General features: G+C 38.1%; 1 protein-coding gene across 3 annotated transcripts in view; it reads left to right on the top strand.

The window, feature by feature from the left end:
• st7 (suppression of tumorigenicity 7) overlaps window positions 1-21,752 on the top strand; it is a 41,365-nt gene extending 19,613 nt beyond the window's left edge. For 2 of the 3 annotated variants that reach the window (XM_088340421.1, XM_088340419.1), the window contains 14 exons: window positions 4,491-4,573; window positions 8,205-8,364; window positions 8,555-8,609; window positions 10,111-10,226; window positions 10,315-10,390; window positions 10,586-10,740; window positions 12,266-12,363; window positions 12,448-12,577; window positions 12,736-12,808; window positions 15,192-15,294; window positions 15,358-15,508; window positions 17,110-17,202; window positions 17,298-17,440; window positions 21,546-21,752. In XM_088340421.1, coding sequence (XP_088196547.1) covers window positions 4,496-4,573; window positions 8,205-8,364; window positions 8,555-8,609; window positions 10,111-10,226; window positions 10,315-10,390; window positions 10,586-10,740; window positions 12,266-12,363; window positions 12,448-12,577; window positions 12,736-12,808; window positions 15,192-15,294; window positions 15,358-15,508; window positions 17,110-17,202; window positions 17,298-17,440; window positions 21,546-21,641 — 1,527 coding nt within the window. In that variant the 5' untranslated portion in view covers window positions 4,491-4,495 and the 3' untranslated portion in view covers window positions 21,642-21,752. The remainder of the gene's footprint in view (window positions 1-4,490; window positions 4,574-8,204; window positions 8,365-8,554; window positions 8,610-10,110; window positions 10,227-10,314; window positions 10,391-10,585; window positions 10,741-12,265; window positions 12,364-12,447; window positions 12,578-12,735; window positions 12,809-15,191; window positions 15,295-15,357; window positions 15,509-17,109; window positions 17,203-17,297; window positions 17,441-21,545) is intronic. The other variant, XM_088340420.1, reaches the window with a different exon arrangement.
• The last annotated feature ends 3,761 nt before the right edge of the window (window positions 21,753-25,513 follow it).

Below are 25,513 nucleotides of genomic sequence, written 5' to 3'. Positions count from 1 at the left end.
TTTTGGTCAGCGCCGGTGACGATAGGAAGAGACTGTTTTCTTGTCACAGCCAAAAGGCAAAATGACAATTGTTTAGTTTTTTTTTCCCAGGCGCCCTCCAGGCTATGTGTCATTGGCTCGCATCATGCAAGTGAGCAGCTGTCTCTGTTGCCATGGTAACACTTCTTTAAAATAAATGTAGGGGGGATTTCAAAACAACCTGGAGTGAGCGAAATGGTGTTTCTGTGGTAACTGCTGACTCCGGCTATTTTTGTCTTGTGAGCCCAGAGCGAGGAAGAGGAGGGCACTAATGTATGGATCGGATATTAATAAAGGGAAACTGTGCGGCGTTATTGATGAATGATGCAAAGCAACATGTAAATGCTTCCACTCGCTTAATATGATAACCAGGCCTTTTGGTTGCATGGATGAGCAAAACCTCTTTTTTTTTTATTTTAAACATTATTAGCATTGGATAATTTAATATATTTTTAAATCATTTTAATTTATAATTAAGTATATTATCTTTTGGGTTGTAATTATTATTATTATTATTATTATTATTATGTCTTCATTATACCTGTAACAACTAATTCAATAAATATAATTTTAGACTATTTTTAATAACCAATCAAAGTCATTTATTTATATATTTATTTAAATTGATTCCAAATCGCACAATTCATATTGCGTTTGTGTTGAATTGCTTATTTCAGAATATAATTTAAAGGGTCACTGTTTTGTAATTCTCTATTTTAGGAAATGCATTTTACCTGTGGTCAAGCTGGGTGTTATATTTCAAAATATACTGTTTTTCGAGTCTCATAGAACGATAGCTTGTTTCATCTTGACGACAGCTATTTTCTTTATTAGGATCCAACCAAGTTTAACGTTTATGAATTAAGTTATTTTTTTCTGTGATGGTTGTTTATTTTTTTTTTTAATTTTAGCATACTGGGAAATTAAAAGTTTTTTATTGTATGCGAATCATAGATGAGTTGCCTGATTAATCAAAATTCAAATAATCGTTTTTTACATTTGTTTGATAGATGACATTACAGAATTGATTTTACTTAATGTAAAACTGCAAACTTAATTATCGTATTTTCATTGACCTTTTGACTACACCTTCCTCCATTCATTTGTTGTATTTTTCTATGGATTTTGCATGTTTTTATTGTCTGGATGAAGGGAATAAATTTTATTTGATTTAATGAAAGCAAGAGCACATTGTGTTATGCAAGACCATCACGAAACACCACATTTGCATAAACGTGTTGATGGCATGGAAAAGTTGATTTCATTTGCATGATGTTGTTAAAGCTAAACATAATACACTAATGGTCTAATTGTAGGTAAAACTGTGTTGCATTTTGCGATTTAAGCCCGTTGTTTATTTGGCTGGATTGTTGTTTTGTTTTGGGAGTTGCCAATGATTAGATCTGCGTGAAGTGAAAATCTCTGGTAAAATATTCAGAACTGAGACTCAACTCTTCCCTTTACTCATATTCGCAGCTTGTTAGCGGTGCCTCGGTATACACATGCTAATGCTGTCACTTTTATTTTTGTAGTTTTGCCATTGCCTGTAGGACATGGGAAAACATTCGAGGAACTATTGTAGCGAGGCGGTTACTTTCCACAAATACACTGTGACTGCAATCGAATGAAGAGTCTGCATTTGTAGTCTCCGTGAAAGAGTTGATTCTGAAAGGACGAGAGGTTCCACTCACTCCACTCCACACTAGTCAATGGGCGAGCAGCTGCACTCTGTTTGCGCACGTGTCAAACAGACCGGCCCGATGCTCGTCTGAGTGCCGCCTTTGTCCCGATATCCTTCACCACAGCCTGGTGGAGGACAAGAAACTCTAATCTCTTATTCAGGAATAAAACACCAGATCTAGCATTGCCAATAGGATAGAAACAGTTTTGCATGTCTTGTGCTAGGTTCTCACTGCAAAGCTTAATGTTTTGTTAAATCTGATGTTTTCGTGAGAAAGTTCACATTTCCAACTTAATGCGACTTGGAGGTGAACTCCTGTGGGAACGCCACAAGTGTCATGCATGCGCAAGAATTCACTCCTGTCTCTCTCCCTGTGTCGTCTGACCCAAAGGTAAAGACGTCGGGACCCTCGTTTGCAGAATTTTGTGATGTTTTTACAAAAGAACTCTGCTTACACCTTGTTTTGAAACCATTTATGAAAAAAATGAAGGTCAGAATGGGTCTCAACGAGCTCAAGTATTTGCGAGAGGGAGATAAGTTTAAAGTAGTATATATGTTGATATTTGGGGCACAGGCTCTGGAATTTTTCGTATTTAAGTTTTATCAAATCTCACAAAGTGAAAAAAATGCGCTGAAGAATAAGCCTTTGTCTGGAGAGCGAGTTTAGCCGTTTTGTTGAATTTTGTCTCAAAATAATTTGCTTTTATGGCTTTTTGAGTCAAAAATGTTCCCAAACTATGAACTAGAGTAGACATGGGCAAACTACGGCCCGCGGGCCATATACGGCCCGTTGATCTTTTTAATCTGGCCCGCCAAACATCTCCCAGTTATATCAAAATATACCGGCAAACCTTGTTCATTTACTTTCCACTGTAATGCCCACATTTCCCCAATAGATGGCAGGCTTGAGCATTTGCCCCCTATTCTTCGCGGTTAAACTTTTTCCAGACGAAGCACTCTCCTTCTCGGTTTCGGTGGTAAAGCTTTCCCCCTTCTAAAAACAAACATGAGTTTATCAAAGAAAAGAAAAGTCGACAGTGAGTGCCGAGTGTTTAAACAGAATGGACAACAAAATATTTCTCTAAAGAAGTCCGATCAAAGGCTGTATGCTTGATATGTCAAGAAAGTGTCGCGGTTTTTAAGGAGTACAATATTAGCCGTCACTTTGCTACGAAGCATTCCAATTATGCCAGCAAGCTGTCGGCACAAGAACGGGGAGCTACAGCTGAGAATCATTAATAGGTCAAAGTTGTGATCCCCAAATTTATATAATACTCAATCCATCTGTTCTTGGCTCGGCCCCTCTGTCAAATTTTAGAACTCATTGTGGCCCTGGAGTCAAAAAGTTTGCCCACCCCTGAACTAGAGCATACTGATGTTTTATCAATGAGCAACACTGCTTCTTTACAGCAGTGACGTCGAGCAACATGTTGCTAATCCAGTTGTCTGTAATGCAATGTTGGCTTTTCCTCAGTTGAAAAATAAACACGTGCGCATCTTCCATGAGTTGGTTAATTCATGACACTACGTACTTTCGTCTACCATGGTTTTTGGTTTATCTGCTCCCTCCCGCCTGGTTGACTGCAGAATAGTGGCGTGTGTGGTTTATTGATGACGTGCAGGTCGCAAGAATGCGTTTCGAGCGTTCACACAGCAGTTGCATTCTAAAGATCAAATATGGTTCAGGTTTCGGACCACATATGAAAGTGGCCTGGGTTTGGTGTGAGAAAATCGGATATGTGCTTTTCAGACAGGCTTAACCGAAAGGATACAGTTCGCATCCATCCCTAAAAAATCATTGCCCTGCAGTGTGAACCAAGCCAGAGATAAGAGTTAAGTCTTGAAAATGTAAAAAAAAAAAATTAACGTCTTTACAACATTTGGTTGTGGTTCCATCATGCTGTGGGGCTGTGTGGCCAGTACAGGTACTGGCAATCTTGTTAAAGATGAAGGTCGCAAGGATTTCAGTCAGTACCAGCAGATTCTTGAATCGGTGACAAAGCTAAAGGTGCGCCGGGGCTGAATACTTCAACAAGACAACAACCCCAGACAGTGCTCAAATCCTACTAAGGCATTCGTGCAGACGAACAAGTACAATGTTCTGGAATGGCCAGTTGAGGTGGCTCGGGCATTTGATAAGTATGCCTCCTTGGACGCCTCTGGGCATGTCCCTATGGCAGGAGGACCTGGGGACAACCCAGGAGATCCCATGTCTGTAGGCTGGCCTGGGAACCCCTCGGGATCCCGTCGGATGACCGGGGTTTAAGTTGTTGGGGATTGGGAGGTCTGGGCTTTCCCGATGAGGCTGCTGATCCCGTGACCCAACCCCGGATAAGCGGAAGAAAATGGATGGATGGATAAAATCAGCAAAACAGTCTGAAACAGCTCTTGGCCGACAACTTCTCATTTTGAATATTATTTATTGTTTCCTATTGAAAAGCAATCCTTGAAATGAGAAAGAAATGGTAAATGATCACTTTGCTCATTAAGTTTTTTTGCATTCTCCAGTTAAGTCCACTCATGGCTAAAGCTTTAAAAATCAAGTATACATATATTTTTGTGGGCATACTCCATGCATGAGCTTGAAAACGACACTGAAGTTACAGTACATGTAAGGCCAGTGGAAGTGATTAAGCCTGATAACCACTGCAATGCACTTTTTAAACTATTCCAAGTTGTAGTGTGTATCGAGCATGCTGTTGAATTTCCTAAACAGGCTTTCAAGACGAGACTCTTGTTAAATGTTATTTTTGTGTGTCTTAATCGGCCTTTTTCCCTTCTTTGTTTGCAGTAAGCATGTTTCTCAACACCTTGACACCGAAGTTTTACGTGGCTCTGACGGGCACTTCATCCCTCATATCAGGACTCATTTTGGTAAGAACACACTTTTAAGTTTAACATGAATTCCATGTAAAATGAAAATCCTGTAAAAACAACTTTAATGAGTGTTTCAAAGTGCTCCAATTGATCTTGTTAATTGGGTTGCAAATTTTCCCTTTTTTTTTTACAAAAATATGTGTTTTCATTGTTTAAAACGCCATTTTTGACACATTTCTTATCAAAATCTTATAAAAAATACTTGAAAAATAACTTTAATAAGATATTATGTTAGCTTATTTTGCATGAAAATATTACATTTCCCCCCCAAAATAGAAATTAATTTGTGTTCAGTTGGCTATGATTTTTTTTTTCAAGTACATTTCCTTTTATTAGAAACAGCTGTTTATTTCTTTATTTTTGCTATTATTTTTGTAAAACTAAATATTTTCAGTAGGGTCATGTTTTACGTTTTTTGTTTTACAAAATAACTCCATGTATTTAGAGATCCTTCAAAAAATATATAAAACATATTTTTTGTTACAAATAATTCAAAAATGTTTTTATGTACGGATTCTTTTTCAAAAATGTGTTCATTTACTCACAATGAACCGTTATATTACTTGACTTGTAAAAAATATATTTTTTAAATAAAAAAAATACATTAAAAAATTAATAATTAACAAGAATCATTTTCTGGATTTTTATAGTTTAGTATCCAAAAAACAATGTTAAAGAAAAAGGTTCTAGAGGAAAATATATAGCTTTTTTCTAAAATTTTTTGCAGTTTGATTTTACTTTTAAAATAATTGAAAACAAATCTTTAAAAAGAGCAGATTATCAGATATTATTTTATAAAATGATCTGATCATTTTAGACATTGATACAACTGTTTGCGGGATAATAATTGTTTTTACTATATATTTTCATAACTTTATATTACTTGTTACTTTATATTATTGCAAGATCCATTGCAGCCTGGTCATCCTGGAAGGGGTATTACCACATGTGTGGTCCTTTCTCAAGGTTTCTTCATTTTCCTCATGTTGAGGTTTTTGAGTTTTTCTTTGCCCTCATGTAGGTTTTAGATCAGGGGATGGTGTCATAATAGTCTGGTTTGCAATAATCTGTGGTCTGTGCAGCCCTTTGAGACTCTTTCCCGTTAAGGGCTATACAAATAAACTTGACATGATTACATTTTAAAATAGGGAAAAAGAATCCTTTAAAATTGGCTAAATTATAATCTGATATTTAGTTGTGCTTCTTTTTTCTTTCATGAAAATATTTTTTTGTTGAAATAAGAAAAATATGCCCAAAACGAGAATTGGCGCTAAACAAATAAACTTTGATTTATTTGATTTGGTTCACGTTCTCCACAGATAAGTTAGTGACCTCAATTGTGAAGCTGTGAATGAATGAGAAAAAGTGACTGTCTGTCATTTGGTATACTGATTACTTTGAAGGTAATCGTCTCATTCTTATTTACCTCCTGAGTATCTGTGTCGCCATGTGGTTTAAAAGTAGCTCATCTGTTAATTAGGCTCATTTGTTCCCTGCAGGTTTCTCATCTTCACACGAGCTCACGAAGACGTTTCACAGAGTTTTAATTCTGCTTTTGCGTGAGCAGTCCTTTACACTAAATGGTATTTATTCTCATACATTTGAGAAGGCCATTTAATCATTTTAGTAAAAGGCTTAAAAGAGAGTTGGGAGGACTACTTTGATAGAGTTTTGAGAGTACAGTGTGTGTGGAAATGAGATGGCTGAGAGAGAAGAGCGAACAGACATGGGGAATGTAAACAAATCTAAGGCGAACAAGGAAAAGTCAAGTCATGTTTATTTGTGACGCCCTTAATCACAAGAGTCTCAAAGGGCTGTACAGACCAGAGATTATTGCAAACCATAGACTGTTATGACACCATCCCCTGATCTAAAACCTACATGAGGGCAAGGAAAAACTCACAAACCCTTAAAATGAGGGAAATGGAGAAACCTTGAGAAGGGACTGCTCATGAGGTAATCCCCCTTCCAGGATGACCAGGCTGCAATGGATATTGCAATAACAAATAATACACAGATATTGTCAACATAAAATATAGGTTATTCATATGCCATAGAATAGAAGTGGGTTTTAAGCTTGGATTTAAACATTTCCAAAAGAATACAAAGAGTTGAAACTAATGCACACCAAACTTTAATATTGTCCCCTGTAGTGTGCAACATCAAAATGCTTTTATATAATATTGGAATCCTGCAAAAACATTGCTGTTTTTACAGAGCATACCTGTAATTTGATCACGTCTTTTTTTTTTTTTATGTGACCATAACCAAATTCAATTTGTTTGTATCCTGATGACGTAACGCCTGTTATCATCCAAGTTTTTTGCCTTTCAGTTTCAAGACGACAGAGCCTCACCCTAGTAGAGTATCATGTTACATTCGTTGCCGTGCATTAAATAAACGTTTATGTTAGCATTTTGCAACAGAGAAGCACTTAGGCCAAAGTGCTAGAGCACTTAACAGCATTAGCATGTAGTATCCCCCCGCATGCAAACATCTCTGTAATGGAGACAGTGTTGATATTCAGATCAGAACATTGAATTCAACCCTCTCTCATTGTGGATTTTTCTTTAAACGTCACATCGTCTTTCCTTTTTCTCCAATCGTTTCAAAATATAGCTGATTGTTATGTACTGATTGGAAATAGACAGCCGTTTTCACAAGATGGTTTGGAGCATCATCTATTTCTGGGGCTGTGTCTTTGATTTAATGGCCAAAAGCTCAAAAAATTGTGTTTCCTTCAACTGAAATATGGATGTGTTGCAACTCAAAATATTCTGTTCCCTCACCTCCTTGGTGCATCGCAGATCTTATTTTTATTAATTAGTTCCGCCGTTTTTTGCGTACATCATGGAATTGTTGTGTTACTTTAAGAGTGCCTGTACACTTGAAGCAGTCAAAGAACTGCCTTCTGTCTCCTGGACACTGATTGGAGCAATCCCAAGAAGTCGTTTACATGACTAGTGATAAATGGGGTAAGCAAGAGTGACATTAAATAAAGGGTGATTCCATTCATGTCTCTCACCAAAACCAACATAACACCATGTTTGTTTGACCTTGCTCCAAATGTAGGCTCCATTGCTGTGCCTGTTAAGAAGGCGTGCTTTTTCACGGTTCCACATGCATAGACTTACATTAAATATGTTTTATCTACCATACTCTATGTACATAACTGGCCGAGGGCCAGTTTTGGCCCGTGATCACATATTTAGTGGCCTAAGGCCTCTGTCATTATATCAATCATATGTGGCCCGCCAGTCACGTTGAACGCAGTATAAAATGAATTTTTACCAGATGTGGGTAATTGTGCTGTGTTGTGATCTGAATATGTCTTCCCTGCAGGGGGGGAGGGGGACATGTGTATTTACATATTACTGTATTGTTCATCTTTTTATGTTTTTTGTTTTTGAGAGCAAATACTTTGTTGTTTCCGTTTGATAATTTGTTGATGTTGGTTCTTTTTTGTGCGTTTATCCTAAATAAAACCCCAATCAATCAAGTTGCCTATTTGTTTAATTTGTTATTATCACAGTGTTTTTTTTATTTTATTTCTGGTACTCCCTTGAAAATGTTTCTTACAGGACTCGTATTATCAATTCTCATTGACTCTGTTTTTCCTTCACCGCAGATTTTCGAGTGGTGGTACTTCAGGAAGTACGGCACGTCTTTCATTGAGCAGGTGTCCGTGAGTCATTTGCGTCCCCTGCTGGGCGGTGTGGACAGCGCATCCCCCAGCAGCACGAGCGCCAGCAACGGCGAGGCTGATTCCAGTCGACAAAGTGTCTCAGGTGAGTTTTATTTAAGAAGCATTTAGATTTTTATTCCTTGATGTTATTATACACTGCCGAGCATTTTGTGGCACGTTTTTGTTCCACCTCAGATGAACTATGTCAGCAGGAAATTGGATGCTCTTCTTTGTGCTCACACTGTGGAAAAAGAAAAGGAGAATACCTTTTTTGCTCTTTTACTCTTCTGCAGAATGTAAAGTGTGGAGAAATCCTTTGAATTTATTCCGGGGAGCCGAGTACAATCGGTGAGTGAGCACTCTTCACATCTTCTCCTTCTTTCATTTTTTTTCCTCCTTTCATCCTTTCATTTCATTCTTCTTTCATTTTCTTCTGTCTTTCAAGTTCGGTTTCCTTGTGCTTGCTCCTCCACTGGGTTTCCCCCCCCCCCCCCCTCCTTGTGCTTCCATCTTTCAATATTTTGATGTTTATTTATTAATGAGCCTTTCTCTGTGCTTCCCGTGCAGTCAAATGACAAAAGTATTGGAATGCTATGAAAATATATTTGTGGGTGAATTGTTTTGGGGTACAGTAGACCCCCGGGATATGGCGTCCCCGCCCTACAATGGTTTCACTTCATGGTGTGGGGTTAAATATTTTTCGGGACCTCTCTCATTTGCTCCACTATATGACATCAACAAAGAATTAATTTATGTCCAAAATCTAAAATTAATGCGGTGTTTACGCATCTGTAGAGTTGTGTCTTTAAGATGCCTTTGTGCTATTGTTTGAACTTACATGAAATGCTGGTCTGCTATTGGTTTGTGTCATGGCATCATGACAATACAGATATGCTTTTGGCTGAACTACTTCCCACACTGCCGTTCTCCTTCCTTATCCGGTTCAATATCGTGCGCTTCGTAAAGACTTTGCGAGTCAGTGATACAAAACTGTATTTTTGTACTACATTTAATCCAGACTTACTTACAGTGATGCAAAAAATATAACCATGAAAACAAAACTTGTGATTATCAAGAACTACGAAGACGGCACACGAAACTATAACCTCGCTAAATTGCGAGGCTCTAACCAATTGATGATCAGGACTATTAGTCAGACTAAGGAAGCCATGAAAGCAAGTAAATCTTCTAAGGGCATGACAGGATTTTTTTAAAATCAGTTTTATCTTTAATCTTCTGTTGCAGTCTCCTCCTACCTCTGCATTCACCTGCTACTCCACTCTACCAGCTCAAGTCATATCACACCAAAAGCAGAAATAATGTCATTTTCTTTACATTCCCGTTTATTTAAAATTGTATTCAAACGTCTATACATAATACATATACTACACATACTAAGTAGTAGTTGCTATATACTATTTTGTTATTTTAATGTTTTTATCTGGTTACTGGGAGTTTGGAGCAAATTACTAAAATTACTAAAGGTTTCTATATACAGCAATTTCTCTTTGCGATCTGTTTCTGATGTTGTATCCCGGGGTCTACTGTAAATGTGTCGATTTAGAACGTTGTTGTCTGCACCGAGTTTTAGAGAAACTTGGAACTGCAAGAGAATTTGAACATATGTAAAGTAGATTTGTCAAGCTGTTTTATGTGCAAGTACATGTTGAACTGCAACGTTAATGAGGTAGAAAAGAGGCGGGGAGAATGTTTAGCCAATAAGAATGCAGAATACAATGCACGAAGCAAATCTGTGAAGTAGCAAGAAGAGTAAACCACAAGTTTTACAGTATTTGAAATACTTTCATGTGGGAAATTTGCCCAAATCCTCATTCTGATCCCCTTGCAGGTATACGTGGGTGACGGGTCGAGAGCCACTGACGTACTACGACATGAACTTGTCGGCGCAGGACCACCAAACCTTCTTCACCTGCGACTCGGACCACTTGCGGCCCGCTGACGCCAGTTAGACACCTCTCTCTCTCTTTCTCTGTCCATCTCCTACCCTTGTTATGTGACTTTACTGAAATTGGCCCTTCTTTGTTATCCTCAGTCATGCAGAAGGCATGGAGGGAGAGAAACCCACAAGCGCGCATCTCAGCGGCACACGAAGCTCTGGAGCTGGAAGAGTATGTGGGATTTTAACTGGATTTAACTAGAGAAAGCTAGACTTCACTAACATGGAAACGTAAAGGGATACTGTTTGATTTTGAAGTATATGGTTAAAAGGAACATTGATCCCGAACCCCCTTTTTCACATCTAACTACAAAAAACCCAGAAATCAAATCCACGTTGCTCTAAAGTTGTGTTGTTTTTGTCCCAGCTGTGCGACGGCGTACATTCTCCTGGCGGAAGAAGAGGCCACCACCATCATGGAGGCCGAGCGTCTCTTCAAGCAAGCGCTGAAAGCGGGAGAGGGTTGCTACCGTCGCAGCCAGCAGCTGCAGCACCACGGCACGCAGTACGAAACGCAGCACAGTGAGTAGTACAACACTTGAATCCATGTCCAGCCCTCTCTTTTTGTCTGTCTCTCTGCCTCTTTCTCTTTTTCTATCCTGGTTTCTGCCTCTCTCTTTATTTGTCTTTTTTTTACTCTGTCTCTGGGCAGCACGGCGGCGCATGGGTTAGCCCGTGTGCGTGTACTAGTTCTGAGGTCATGAGATCGAACTTTCCTGTGCGTACTTGCGTGGGTTTTGTCCGGGCACTCCGGTTTCCTCCCACATTCCAAAAACATGCATGTCAGGTTAATTGGACGGTCCAAATTGTCCCTATGTCAGGCTGTGTCTGTCATTTTCTATGCATCTCTCTCTCTCTCTCTCTCTCTCTCTCTCTCTCTCTCTCTCTCTCTCTCTCTCTCTCTCTTTCCTTGGTATCTTTATCGGTCGCTCTCTGTCTCTTTGTTTGACTGTCTTTGTCTCTCCCTTTGTCGCTCTGTGTCTCTTTCTCTCTGACTCTTTTCTCTTCGTTCGTCTGCCTGTCTATCGGTTTCTGTATCATTCTCTCTGTATGTCTCTCCCTGTCCTTCCCTTTCTTACTGCCATATTTTCATCTCAATTTCTTTTGCTTTCTGTCTCTGTGTTTGACTGTCTTGTGTCCCTCTCCCTCTCTCTGTACCTTTTTTCTTTCTCTGTATCGTTTTTTTCTCTGTCTCTGTTTTTCTGTCGGTCTATCGCTTTCCTGCTGTCTTTCTCACTCTTGGTCTGCTTCTCTTTGTTTGTTTTTTGTCTTTCTCTTTTTGTCAGTCTTTTTCAGTCAGTCTTGCTCTCACTCTCTCTCTTGGTCTCTTTTCTGATTGTGGCCCTTTGTTGCTCAGTCATTTTTTGTCGCTTTCTATCTTTCTCTCTTGCTCACTCGCTCTGTCAAATCATGTTTATTTGTACAGCCCTTAATCACAAGATCTGTGTCAGTCTGTTTCTCTGTCCGTCTCTTTTTATATCTGCCCATCTCTCTCCCTGTGTGTCTTTGAATACCTCTCTTCATTTTTTTGTCTGTCTTTCTGTTTTTTTCTGTCTCATGTGGGAGGGATTGATAAGTGTGCACAAGGGCGTAGTTTTGACATGAACTATGGGGACATGTCCCCACCATTATCGAGCATTCATTGTTCTGTAGGGAGTATGCATACTTCCTGGTATTTTTTGTAGAAGACGCATAAAAAGTTTGTGTTTTCTTCTTGGGGCGCCAGTAGCTCAGGAGGTAGAGCGATCGTTTTAGGATTAAGGGATCCCAGTTCGAATCCCGGCTTGTCCGTGTTACTTGTCGAAGTGTCCTTGGGTAAGACACTTAACCCCCAATTACCCCCAATAAGCAGGTTAGCGCCTTACATGGCTGCACAGATCACGGCCGCTATTGGGAAATGTGAAGCACAATGTAAAAGCGCTTTGGGAAGTCATTGACTTGAAAAGCGCTATAGAAATGCAGATCATTTCATTTCATTTCATTTCATTCACGCACTCAGTGCCATCGCTGGCAATAAAACGTTCATCTTCAATTTTTTTGTCTTTAGGAAGAGACACTAACGTTTTAGTGTACATCAAAAGGAGACTAGCCATGTGCTCCAGAAAGTTGGGCCGGACGAGAGAGGCGGTCAAAATGATGAGAGATGTAAGCGAAAACAACACGCACACTCAAAGCACGTTTTTGCTGACTGTGCGTGGCCCCACTGCCTGCTATTACATGTAACAACAGTTGTGTGTTTTCCAGTTAATGAAGGAGTTCCCTCTCCTCAGTATGTTCAACATCCACGAAAACCTGCTGGAGTCGCTGCTGGAGCTGCAAAACTACGCCGACGTGCAGGCCGTTCTGGCCAAGTACGACGGTACGAGCACACCCGCCAATTAGGTGCTAGCTGTATTATACGAGTATTTGTCGCATCTCATAAGTGAAATGTACATGATCTAACTTTTACAATAACCGGTGATTGACTTGAGGTATCCCTTGCAATCAAGTACTTTGTGTTTTGTGCATTTGTGACAGATATTAGCTTACCCAAATCTGCAACGATATGCTACACAGCAGCGTTGCTCAAAGCCAGAGCAGTGTCAGACAAGTGAGTAGCACCACTTAGTACAAATTGAGTACATTTAGTACACACGTCATTACAGGCTAAACGTTAGTTTACACAAAAGCAAACTGCATGTACATTAGCATGTGGTCCCTTATTTTCTGTCTATTTTTGTTATTTGATGTTTTTTTTCTCTTATTTCTATTTCATTTATTGATCTATATATTTTATTTTTAGTGTTTGATTTTTATTTATAATTTGAATACTTATTATTCCATTTTTGTGTTTTTGTATTTATCTTTGTTAAAATTATTAATCAGACTACCGTACATAAGAAATGGCATACCCTGGGTTAGTTTTGACATCAGAGTTCGCTTTGTTGCTGCTTTATCTATTATCCTAACACTTGGTTAAAAACAGGATTAAGTCTTAAAATCAAAGCTAACCACATTCAAATTTATATATATATATATATATATATATATATATATATATATATATACACAAGTTAATTGAGAGTTATATGTGCATGTATTCTTTAACTCTAAGTGAAAGCTTTATGGCTGTTTTTAAATATATACTTTAAGTAGCTTTAAAATTGCAACCCCTGAGTTAATACAGTTTTAAATCTTTAGATCACACTTTTCAAATTTTCAAAGAAATAGTTAACTCTGAGTTAAAGCAACGAGTAGACTTTAATGCTGCTTTAGGTCTGGAGTTAAAGTTTCATGGCTGCTTCAATTCTAGAGTTAGTTTTTTTCTACATCACATTCTGTTTTAAATCTTTAAATACCAATTAAGCACCATTATCATTTAAAACAGAGTTAAGTGGTAGATAAAGCAGTATTTAAATCTGAGTTTAAACTATGAGTAGAAAGTGGCAAAAAAAAAAGCGATCCGACTATTTTGTCAACCGCATCAAGCTTTCTTATTCCACTTTCATTTCAAAAGAAACAGCTTGCCTCTTCTTTACACTTTACACCAACCATATTGAATGGATGCACGAGATACTAAACGATAAAAATGCCAAAGTTCTTCTTCGGATTAGATGCTCTCACGGAGCACTACAACATTGTCCTGTACTCGGAAAAAGGTGCACAAAATACAAAATCTAACTTACAACAATGTCCGGATATTTTTTCAACATCCCGAAAAAAATGATTGTATCGACCGTTTTTCATAAGTCAAATGGTCCTTAGTAGAGGAGCGTCTGTTGTCCATAGCGTGTCTAGTGCCATCAGCTTTATCCAAATGAGCTCCATTATAATTAAAATGATCTTGGACATTTATATCAGTCATTGCTGTGAACGAGTCAGATAGTGTTGAAGAAGTGTGTGTCTGTGTGTGGAATCAAACTTTGGAATAATTTACAAGATGAGATCAAACAATGTGTTCAAATTTAAAAATACAAAAAAGCATTACTGGCGAAATACAGGGATGAAGAAAATGGGATATGAGGGAGATTGGAAATACTGCGTTTAAAACTATGGTTAACTTGTTGTTATTGTTGCTATTATATCAGAACTGCTATTATAAATATTATGTTGATTTTTATTGTTATTATCATTGGTGCCGCAGTGACATTTGGTAACTAGGCGCATTATGACGTCGAGGGATGGGTATTGCCAAGATTACAGTATAAAATATGTGATTATTGTAATTATTATAATTATTGATTTCTGACCTATGTAATAAGTATATCCATGAGATTTTGTTATTAGACATAAGAGGAAAGGAGGATTTGTGAAATGTATTTAATAGGGAAGATAAAGGGGTAGGAAAAATAAGCATCTGCTTCTGACTACCCCTTTTCGAACATGTTATGTGACATTATTTTGTTGTTGACTCATTGTTTTTTGTCCTGTTTTTATTTTATAATAAGTTTTCATTCATTCAAGAGGGAGTAAATAAAACTCCTCTCCTAACAAATGGGACTAAAGACGCTCCCCTACTTACGACCATTTGGCTTCTACATTCTAGTTCGTGTGTAAACACACTGCACTGTATCTATTGCGCTAAGAACTTTGACATTTTTATTGTTTAATATCTCATGCATCCATTCAATATGGTTGGTGTAAAGTGTAAAGAAGAGGCGAGTCGCTTCTCTGGAAACGTAAGTGTAATAGGAAGCTTGATGCGGTTGAGAAAATGGTTAGATCGTTTTTTTCAGCTACTTCATACCACGGAGGAGGAAGTCGCCTAACTCTTCCAAAAGAAAGTTAAACTGAAAGCCTGAAACATACTTATTTAAACCTTAAACATACAAAATATAGCATTGAAGCAACTTACGATCTCGTTCGTAAGTAGGGCAGCATCTGTACATTCGCTCGTCGGCACACTGCATGACATGACAACTAAATGACAAACTGCAGCAGCCGATGCCAAATAATCTGGTCGGACCGGTCTAAATGGCAAACTATGCGTGCAGGTTCTCCCCAGAGGCGGCGTCCAGACGAGGTTTGAGCACCGCAGAGATGAACGCAGTAGAAGCGATTCACAGAGCGGTGGAGTTCAACCCTCACGTACCCAAAGTAGGTCGCAAATAGATCAAGTGTCTTGTGTGGGATGGCGAGGTTATTTTCGGACTCCTTCAGTACCTCCTGGAGATGAAGAGTCTGATCCTTCCTCCGGAACACATCCTCAAGCGAGGAGACAGCGAGGCCATCGCTTACGCCTTTTTCCACTTGCAACATTGGAAGCGCGTGGAGGGAGCGCTCAATTTGTTGCACTGCACATGGGAGGGAAGTAAGTCGTAAGCGCCGGTCCTTTGTTTTTGGTTTTTCTGTCTTCTCTGACTTTTTACAGCCATTTGTGCATTTTAACTCTGAGTTCAAGCTTTAATGCCGCTTCAAGTCTCCAGTTGAAGCTTTATGGCTGCTTTAACTTTAGTGTTGGGGTAGCTTTAAAATAACTCTCGAGTTATTTTATTTTTTGAATCTTCAAATCATGCTTGAATACCGTTTACATTTTCGAATTTGAGTTAACTTGGAGTCAAACCAGAATTTAGACCATAGCTAGCATAACACACTTTGTTTACTGTCAGACGCCCCCTTGATGTACAAATACAACTACACAGAATATATATGCATTGTTTTTTATATACATATTTGATTTTAATGTTATTTGATCCCAGTTTTAAACTATTTTACCAACATTGTCCATCAGGGTTGGAAAAAATAATAAATCATTGGCATTTTTATTTTTGTCTTTATTGTCGTAATCTTGAATATTGAGATATGAGTTAAAGCTTTAATGTTGTTTTAGGTCTTGGGTTAAAGCTTTATGGCTGCTTTAACCCTAGAGTTCAATTAGCTTTAAAATAATTACTCTGTAGTTAAAATGGTTTTCAATCTCACTTTAACACCTGTAGAAATTTCAAATGTAAGTTAACTCTGACTCAAATTTGCCTTCATACCTTAACTATGAGTTAAAGATTGGATGTTACTTTAAAACTTTAGCTAAAGCTTTATAGCTGCTTGACCTTAGGAGTTAAAGTAGCAAATGCAATTATAACTCTTGAGTTAAAATGTCTTAAATCTCATTTAAACATGACTAACAGTTTTAAATTTGAATTTACTAAGTCAAACTAGCATTTTCACTAAGTCTATGAGTTAAAGCTATGATGCTGCTTTAAGTCTTGAGTTAAAGCTGGATGGCTGTTCTAATTTTAGACATGAGGTAGTTTTAAAATAGTAACGCTTCAATTAAAAATGTTTTAAATCACATTTAAACAACACTAACATTTTCAAATTTGAGTTAACTCAGAGTAAAACTAGCATTTACACTTGGACTCTGAGTTAAAAAATAACATTTTAACACCACCAACATTTTCAAAATTGAGTTAACTTAAAGTTAAGCCAGCATTTTGACTTTAACTCTGAGATAAAGCTTTAATGCTGCTGTAAGTCTCGAGTTAAATGTTTTCCATGATTAAATCATAATTCAACTGCATTACAATTTTCAAATTTGAGTTGACTCTGAGCCAAACCAGCATTTAATCTTTAACGCCGAGTAAAATAGTTGATACTGCTGAAATAATTTAGTTACAGCTTCATGGCTCGTTCTAAAGATAAAGCAGCTTTAAAATCGTAACGCTTGAGTCAAAATGTTTTCGCTCTTTAAATTACACTCTAACACTTTAAGATGTTTAGATTTGAGTTAATTCCGAGTCAAACCGGCGTTTACACATAGACTGAGTCAATGCTTTGATGCTGCTTTAAGTTTTGAATTAAAGAAGCTTCAAAATTGTAACTTTTGAGTTAAACATGTTTTATATCTTTAAATCAGAGTTAATCCCCATGACACTTTTTAACTCGGAGTTAACTCTGATGTTTCCGTGTGCCTAGCGTTTCGGATGATCCCATATCCTTTGGAGAAAGGTCATCTCTTCTACCCATACCCCATCTGCACAGAGACGGCAGACAGAGAGCTGCTACCCAGTAAGACCAATCGGGATTCTTTCGGATTTCTTTTTGACCCCGCCCACTTCTAACACGCCGGTGTGTGTTTTTTTGTCCTTGTGTGGCGCGTCCAGCGGTGTTCCACGAGGTGTCGGTGTACCCCAAAAAGGAACTCCCCTTCTTCATCCTCTTCACGGCAGGACTCTGCTCCTTCACCGCCATGCTAGCGTTGCTCACGCATCAGTTCCCCGAGCTGATGGGCGTTTTTGCCAAAGCGGTGAGCGAACACGCACACAAACACGTGGACATGTCGACCATACGCAAAGAAACCATCACCATCAGTTTGAAACAAGATACTCGAAAACAGGGTCCGGTTATATTCACGAAAGTCCAGTGAAACCAACTGTGTAAAATATTTACTCCAAAACACACGGTGATACCAAAAGAAAAAAAATCCACCTAAAAGCATTCCTGCATCACTTGAGGATCTTTGTTTTAGTCTGTAGTCTGTTTCACTCCATAATTCCCCTTTAAAAAAAGAGACGTCACAATATTTTAATCATGGCTGTTTGTCTATCGTTTTTTGATTCAGACCACTCTCTGCAAAACCGAACTTTGGCTTAAAAAAATCTTGAGCCAATAGTGAACGATTTAGATGTTGATTGACACATCGGTTGGCAAATTAAACTCCAAACATAATTCTATGCAATTCAAAAGGGTGTATTCAAATCAGAGTGAAAATAAACATGTGTAAATGCAACAGGAGATCCATTTTCGTGCGCAATTATCACGTGTCAGTGTGCACAGTCAATGAGTGACTTCTGGAAAGCGATCTCAAATATTTACAACTCTTTCACGATGTCTAAAAATTGGCCAAAGTAAAACACACGTTCGCAAAGATTTTAGAGCTGGAAACTGGTCGTCTCTAAATGGCCACTTTTGGAAACGCTTTGACAAACCTTTAACTCGGTTAATCAAGATTCAAACCAGAAAAATGCATCAAATACAATGTTTAGTTGTTCAGATAGTGATCAAATTTGACCTGGGAACAGCCTTCATGCTATTTTTGTCTTAGCTGTTTTTCGACGTATTTCTGTGTATTCCAACTCAGATTACTCAATGTGAGTAGCACTTGCAGTGATTATTTCGGTTTAGGACAAAACTTAGGACAAAGTGTATTGCCTTTCAAAAGAAACCAAAACCATCCATATTTTTCAAACCATTCAAGAAGAACGTTCAATTTACTTTTTTTATTTCTTGAATTAGGATTCTAGGCAAATTTTACAGGAAAGCTAAGGGGTTCATTAAACTTGAATGAGATTGGCGCTAGCATATACGCTGGAGTGCAACAAAAACATTAACAAAACAAAACTCAATATTCCGTAATGACTAAATCTCAGAAGCCCGTACAATCACAACAGCCTGTATACATCCTGAGCCATGCGACTGATCCTAAGCTCTCCCATCCCTTGCGCACATGACAAAGTGATAGAGAGGAGAGGAAGTGCAAAAGTCCTTATACATAATGCTTGAAATCTTGCTAACAAGAGGTATCAGCTTATTAAATATTGCAGTCTGATAATAATGGCAAAGTTACAGAGTGCAATATTGCTTCTCCTAAAAAAAACAACCCATTATATGTGCCGTCACTAGATAGATACTTTATTCATCCCTGTAGGGAAATTCACACTTCCAGCAGTATCTTTGTGTTGAAAAATAAAATAAAATATGTACAATACAAAAATACCCAATATAACGTGTTGATATAGAGTATTAAAATAGTGCTACGGAAAATACATACTGTAACAAAGATAGGGTTATATGCAAATGTGGAACAAGTCAGCGGAACAAGACTGTGACAGCAGTCTTTCGCTGAAGCTGCCCTTCTGTTTGGAGATGATGCTGTGTAGTGGATGTAATGAATTGTCCATGATTGACTGCAGCTTGTTCAGTGCCCGTCCCTCAGCTGCAGATGTCAGGCTGTCCAGCTCTGTGCCCACAACAGAGCCCGCCTTCCTCACCAGTTTATTAAGACGAGAGGCATCCTTCTTCCTGGCGCTGCCTCCTCAACACGCTGCCGCATAGAAGAGGGCGCTTCCCACAACAGTCTCGTAGAACATTTGTAGGAGCTTTTTGCAGATGTTGAAGGAGGCCAGCCTTCTGAGGAAGTAAAGTCGGCTTTGTCCTTTCCTACATAGAGCTTCTGTGTTGGCAGTCCAGTCCAGTTTGTTGTCCAGCTGCACACCCAGGTATTTAGATAGATAGATAGATAGATACTTTATTCATCCCCGAAGGGAAATTCACATTTCTAGCAGCATCCCTGAGCTGAGAACAGTACAATAATAAAGCAAAAAGAATACAATATACAAATACCCAATGTGACGTGCAAATGCCCACTGTAGCGTGTTATATAGAATATCTAAATAGTGCTAGACAGAATACATATTGCAATACAATTCGGTCAAAAATAAATCCAAAAGAATCCCGATTGGGCTTACTGGGTAGCAGCTCTCTGTCTGCCGTCTCTGTGCAGATGGGGTATGGGAAGAAGAGATGACCTTTCTCCAAAGGATATGAGATCATCCGAAACGCTAGGCACACGGAAACATCAGAGTTAACTCCGAGTTAAAAAGTGTCACGGGGATTAACTCTGATTTAAAGATATAAAACATGTTTAACTCAAAAGTTACAATTTTGAAGCTTCTTTAATTCAAAACTTAATGCAGTTTGTAGGTCTGGACAAATTCCACACATTCTCCTTTGATGGTTACGGGAACCGGGTGAGTTCTAGTTCTCCTGTAGTCCACCACCATCTCCCTGGTCTTGGTGGTGTTCAGGTGCAGGTGGTTTGCGTCGCTCCATTGGACAAAGTCCTGAATCAAAATTCCTCTACTCCTCCACCTGCCCACTTCTGATACATCCCACGATCCTAGTGTCATCGGCAAACTTTTGCATGTGGCAGGACTCAGAGTTGTACTGAAAGTCCAACGTATACAGAGTGAACAGGAATGCAGAGAGCACGGTCCCCTGCGGAGATCCTGTGCTGCTAACCACAGTGTCCGATGTACAGCCCTCCTGTTTCACATACTGGGGTCTGCCTGTCAGGTAGTCCGTAATCCATGCTAAAAGTGTGAGCTTACTCCCATCTGTCAGTTTACCACTAAGTAGCAGAGGCTGTATGGTGTTGAAGGCACTGGAGAAGTCCAAAAAAGCAATCCTCACAGCACCCCTGTCCTTGTCCAGTGCATCCTCCACTCCCACCTTCTCCTGGTAGGCAAACTGCAGAGGGTCGACGGCGTGGCAGACCTGTGCCCTCAGGTGGTGTAGCAGAAACTGCTCCATGGTCTATATCACGTGTGATGACAAGTTACTAACTAAAGAAGGGTGCATAGTAATTATCAGTAATCAGACTGACAACAGTATTCACTAGATTTTTCGTCGTTTTTTTCGTTTAAGTTGGACCAGGCCAAAAAACATATAAATACATAGAGGCAAACATACATACTTGACCCCGCTTGATTATTTTTCGAAGAACATGCCGATAATATTTAGTGTCAAGAAGACAGTGCCAGTTTTCTTATATAATGGTACTTTCGGTGTAACGCCCAAGGACATTTCCGGTGTAAAACACGCGATTGTTCAGCTAGACAAAGAACACGATAATAGCGTGACAGTTATCACAGCCTAATATCACGACACACTTTTGGCAAAATCTGAAAAATATACCTGAAAATGAGTCAACTGCTTCTGCACTCAAATATTGAATTATTCGACAGTACTCGTTAGAAAGATTCCAAGCATTTACTATATCATATTTTTTGTAGTAGTCGTAGTAGGAGAAGCCATACTTAGTCTCCTCTCTATGACTTTGTCATGCGCGAAAGGGATGGGAGAACTTAAGTCGCTTGGCTCAATAAGTGTATAGGCTGTTGCGATTTCATGGAATTCTGAATTGTAGTCGGGACAGCACGTCGAGTTTTGTTATCTAAATGCCAACGATCGTGCAAATTAGGGTCTTGAACGCAGCACAATGCGTTACTTTCTTGTACTAGACATTTCCCCGCTGACTTTTTTTAAAATAATGTAGGGAATGGCTGTAAACGAGGTCAGTCTTATGGCTTTCAAAATCCAGTGCGGCTTGTACAAAAAGTGGGTTTTCCTACTTGAATTTGCGCGTGCGGCTTTTATTCAGGTGCGCTTTGTAGTCCAGAATTGACAGTAGTTTGATTCTGGCCCGCTGATGAGGACGAGAAAAGTACAAATGTTCATGTAAACAATCTTCCTTTCCACTTTGTTTTTGATGTCTGTTATTTAGGCTCATCGATCAACTGTAAAATATAAATATTTTAAATGGTTTGTTTTTTGTTTTTGTTTTTTTTCAGTTCTTAAGCACGCTGTTCGCGCCGCTGAACTTTATTATGGAGAAGGTGGAGAGCATCCTGCCGTCCAGCCTCTGGCACCAGCTCACGCGCATCTGACAGAATTGACTGCTTTTTTTTTTGTTTATGTTTTTTGGGATTATTTAAAAATATTCTTTGTTGTACAAAAATGAATTACCATCATTAAAAAAAACACAAAAAAACTCAACAAAACCAAAAACGTGTTTTCTTACTTCAACGCATGGCCACGATAAGTAGTCATTTTTTACTTGAACGCTGATACCAGCCCCTTTACAGTATCTGTACCAGTCATGCCGTCTGATATCAATGTCAATTGCCGTCTGGTGTCTGCGTTACGATCAGAAAAGTCAATCGCGATTTATCTCAAGCAATTTTAAGGAATACTAAAAGGTACTTCTTCAAAATTAAATTTTTCCGAGTCGTGGTATTATGTCTGGTATCGATTTGGGTATCACATCAGTCTGAAAAAAGTGACATTGAAGATAGCAAGCTCACCCAGAATGAAGATTTGAAGTTATTCCTTCGAAATATTTTTGGGGTAAGTAAGAGATTTTCATTGGTATCATGTCTGGGATCAATTTAAAAACCGTCCCGGGGTGGAAAGAAGTGGTAAAAAATGCTGAGGTTGAATGAATGAATGAATGAATAAATGAATTAAACCTTTATTTCAAACACGACAAAACATAATAGAAAAAAACAATGTTAATATACATGTCCAAAAACTAATAGGAAGAAGCAAGAGATATCGTGTCTAGTATCAATTTGTGTATCATATCAGTCTGGGGGTGGGGGAAGTGGTATTGAAAAAAATACTGTGCTTCACCAGTATCACAATTGAAAGCTATTCTTTGTATGTTTTTAGGTATGGATGACATGTTTTTATCCTAGTGGTATCATTTCTGGTATTAATTTGTATCAGTCTGGGAAAAGAAAGTGGTATTGAAGATACCGCGCTTCACCAGTATCACAATTAAAAGGTATTCTTTGTATGTTTGTACGACATGTTTTATCCTAGTGCACATGTGTCAAACTCACGGCCCGCGGGCCATATCCGGACCCGGCATACAAGCATAACCGGCCCGTGAAATCCTTTTATATACATCCACTGTAATGGCCCGGGTCTATGAACAATGTTCCCTCTAAGCTGCGTGTGTGCGCAATTGCGCACTACCCAGAGTTTTTTCGCGCACAAGAAAATCTAGCCAGCTCACAAAAATCAGGGCTCGAAATTGCTAATTAAGAAGCAAATTAATTCAAAGTTACAGTGCATGAAGGTAAAAATACAAGGCTTCCCCTGACGTTGTGTTCTAAATGCGGTATTTGGAAGTCAAGGTCGAAGTAGAACGAAGTTGAGTAACGTCAGTATAGTTTTTCGAGAACCGGCTTGTTCGGCTCGGCTCACTAAAGAGAACCGGCTCTTTCGGGTCCCAAACGGCTCTTCAGGTTGTTTTTGCTTCTTTAATCCCTGTCTACACGACCAAATATTATGTAAAATTGTGCACAAAATGACTTAAAGGAAGGGGGAATAGAACAAAAAAAAAAAAAAAATTAGAAAGTAGTGAAAAGCTGAGAAAAAAGATACAAAAGGAAGAGAAGAAGGAAAATATTAGAAAAAGGGGAAAGGAAACAAAGGAAAAAAAGTAAATAGAGAACAAAAAGTAACAGCTAGGATGAGATTTTTTTTAAAGGAATTAAATAAAATAGAAAAAAAGAGGGAAAAAGAAGAAAAAGTTTGTGTTGCATTCAAATAATTTCCAATGATACCAAGTCAATCTTTTTGCCAACATTGTACTTCCACTAAAAAAATGTGATTAAATACAGTTGTGTATCGTGCAACCGACTAAATAAGCCCCCCCCAAAATGTAAGTACAGTATTATGTGACAAAAAAAAAACAGGAAAAGAAAAGGATATCTTGTGAAAGAATTGTTGTAAAAACAAATGACGTTTGTAGGCCGTAAAACCTTTGAAATCATACATTCATTCAAAAGTGAAAAGATTTTTTGCATTGCCGGAAACTCGGCAAAATGCAACTTGATGTCAAGTTTTGGACATGTTTGATAATGACTTAGTTGTCACACTTGGGATTGTCGTTGCTCACTGTTGTTTCAAGAGTTGCTCACCGACTTTGTGTGACCCGTGGAAAATTAGAAGGGACATTGTCTATGAAACCCTGATAACTTTCCAATTATACTTGGATACTAAAAACCACAATGGCCGAGAAAATTGCCGGTACACCCGTGTGTCTTATTTGTGGAGATTTTGTGGCCGTAATTAAGGAATTTTGTGTAAAACGGCACTACAAGACAAAACTTCAGAGTAAGTGGAAAAACCTTGAATCCAGAGAAAAGATACAGAAAGTTGAAGAGTTAAAGAAGAATATGAAGATGTTTTTCACCAAAACAAATTCCCAAAGTGAAAAGCACACATTTTATTTATATTTTCCGTAATTTTCATTTTGACAGGAGATATTTTTATGGAGAGCAACGATTTTTAATTCATATAATGTTTAAGTTTGTTTATTATGGAATATTATTCCTGACTGTTTCTGATATCAGAGTATCCAATTAGTCTGAAAAAAATCCCCCATTTAAAAAACTGATCTTAACCATTATAACGATTTAAAGTTATTCATTTGAAAAATTTTTGGTGGTGAATAAGGTATTTTTATATACTAATATCATGTCTGGTATCGATTACAGTATCATTCTGGGAAAAAAAAGTTAATTAACGTATGAAGATTAATTGATATTATGTATGAAAGATGTTCCTTTAAAATGTGTTTGACTGCAAACAAGGATTTTTTTCTATACTATTGGTATCATATCTACTATCGATTTGAATATCCAATCATTCTGGAAACTGAAATTGAAGATACTAAGCTTCAGCAATATCATTATTTAAATGATTGTAAGGGTGTATAAGGGCTTTTTAGATACTAGTGTGATATGTCTCGTATTGATATCATCAGTCTAATAAAAGGGATACAGAACTTCACTGGTATTATGATTTGTTATATGTTTTGGGGATTCTTTAAGGGTTTTTCATATACTAGTATCATGTCTGGTAGGATTTGAGTATCGCATCAGTCTGGGAATAAAAAATGATTTCAAGATATCCCTTTATAATGATTTTTTGAGGGGTTTGTATAAACTAGTAGTATCGTGTCTCATCAGTTTGAGCATGGGCGTAACTAGCCCGTTTTAGGGTCGTGCCCAAGCACCCCCAAATTCAACCCAAGCAACCCCCAAAATTAAAGCATTTTTAAAGCTCGGTTTTCCTTAAAGTACAGGATTAGCTTAAATATGACCCCAAAAATCGCAAGATGAAAAAATAAAAAAAGGAAACCAAAACAAAAAATGTGAACAACGCAGCATCAGAAATACTACACTGCCATGAAATGGTTCAGTCCATTCGATTCCTAGCACTGCAGCGTAGTATTTTTGCAATTGTATTTTGTAGTATTTTCTATGGTACAATTTTTGTAGTATTTCTGTAGTCATAATTGCTGTCATTTTGCTCTAGTATTGCTGTAGTTAATGTTTGTAGTATTTTTGCTGTTGTATTTTTGTGGTATTTCCATAGTAGTATCTTTTTAGTAGCGTATTTCTGTAGTATTAATTTAGTTGTACTTTTGCAGTTTCTAGTATTCCTGTAGTTTTTTTGTAGCATTACCGTACTTTAATTTTGAAATATTTTTTAGTATTTCTATAGTCGTATTTTTGTTGTCTTTTTATAGTACAATTATCATAGCATGTCTGTAGTATTTCTTTCATAATATTTATGTAGCAGTATTTTTGTAGTACTGTATTTCTGTAGAAGTATTTCAAAGTATTTCTATGCAAGTATCTTTATCCATCCATCCATTATCTGCACCGCTTATCCTCAGTAGGGTCACGGGGGTGTTGGAGCCCATCCCAGCCAAATTCTGGCAGTGGGCAAGGGACACCCT

Source organism: Urocampus carinirostris, chromosome 7 (genome assembly GCF_059441175.1).
Source record: "Urocampus carinirostris isolate Australia breed hairy pipefish chromosome 7, RoL_Ucar_1.0, whole genome shotgun sequence".
Taxonomy (NCBI): Eukaryota; Metazoa; Chordata; class Actinopteri; order Syngnathiformes; family Syngnathidae; genus Urocampus; species Urocampus carinirostris.
The sequence above is the reverse complement of the archived record's forward strand: the minus strand, read 5'-3'. Positions and strand labels throughout refer to the sequence as shown.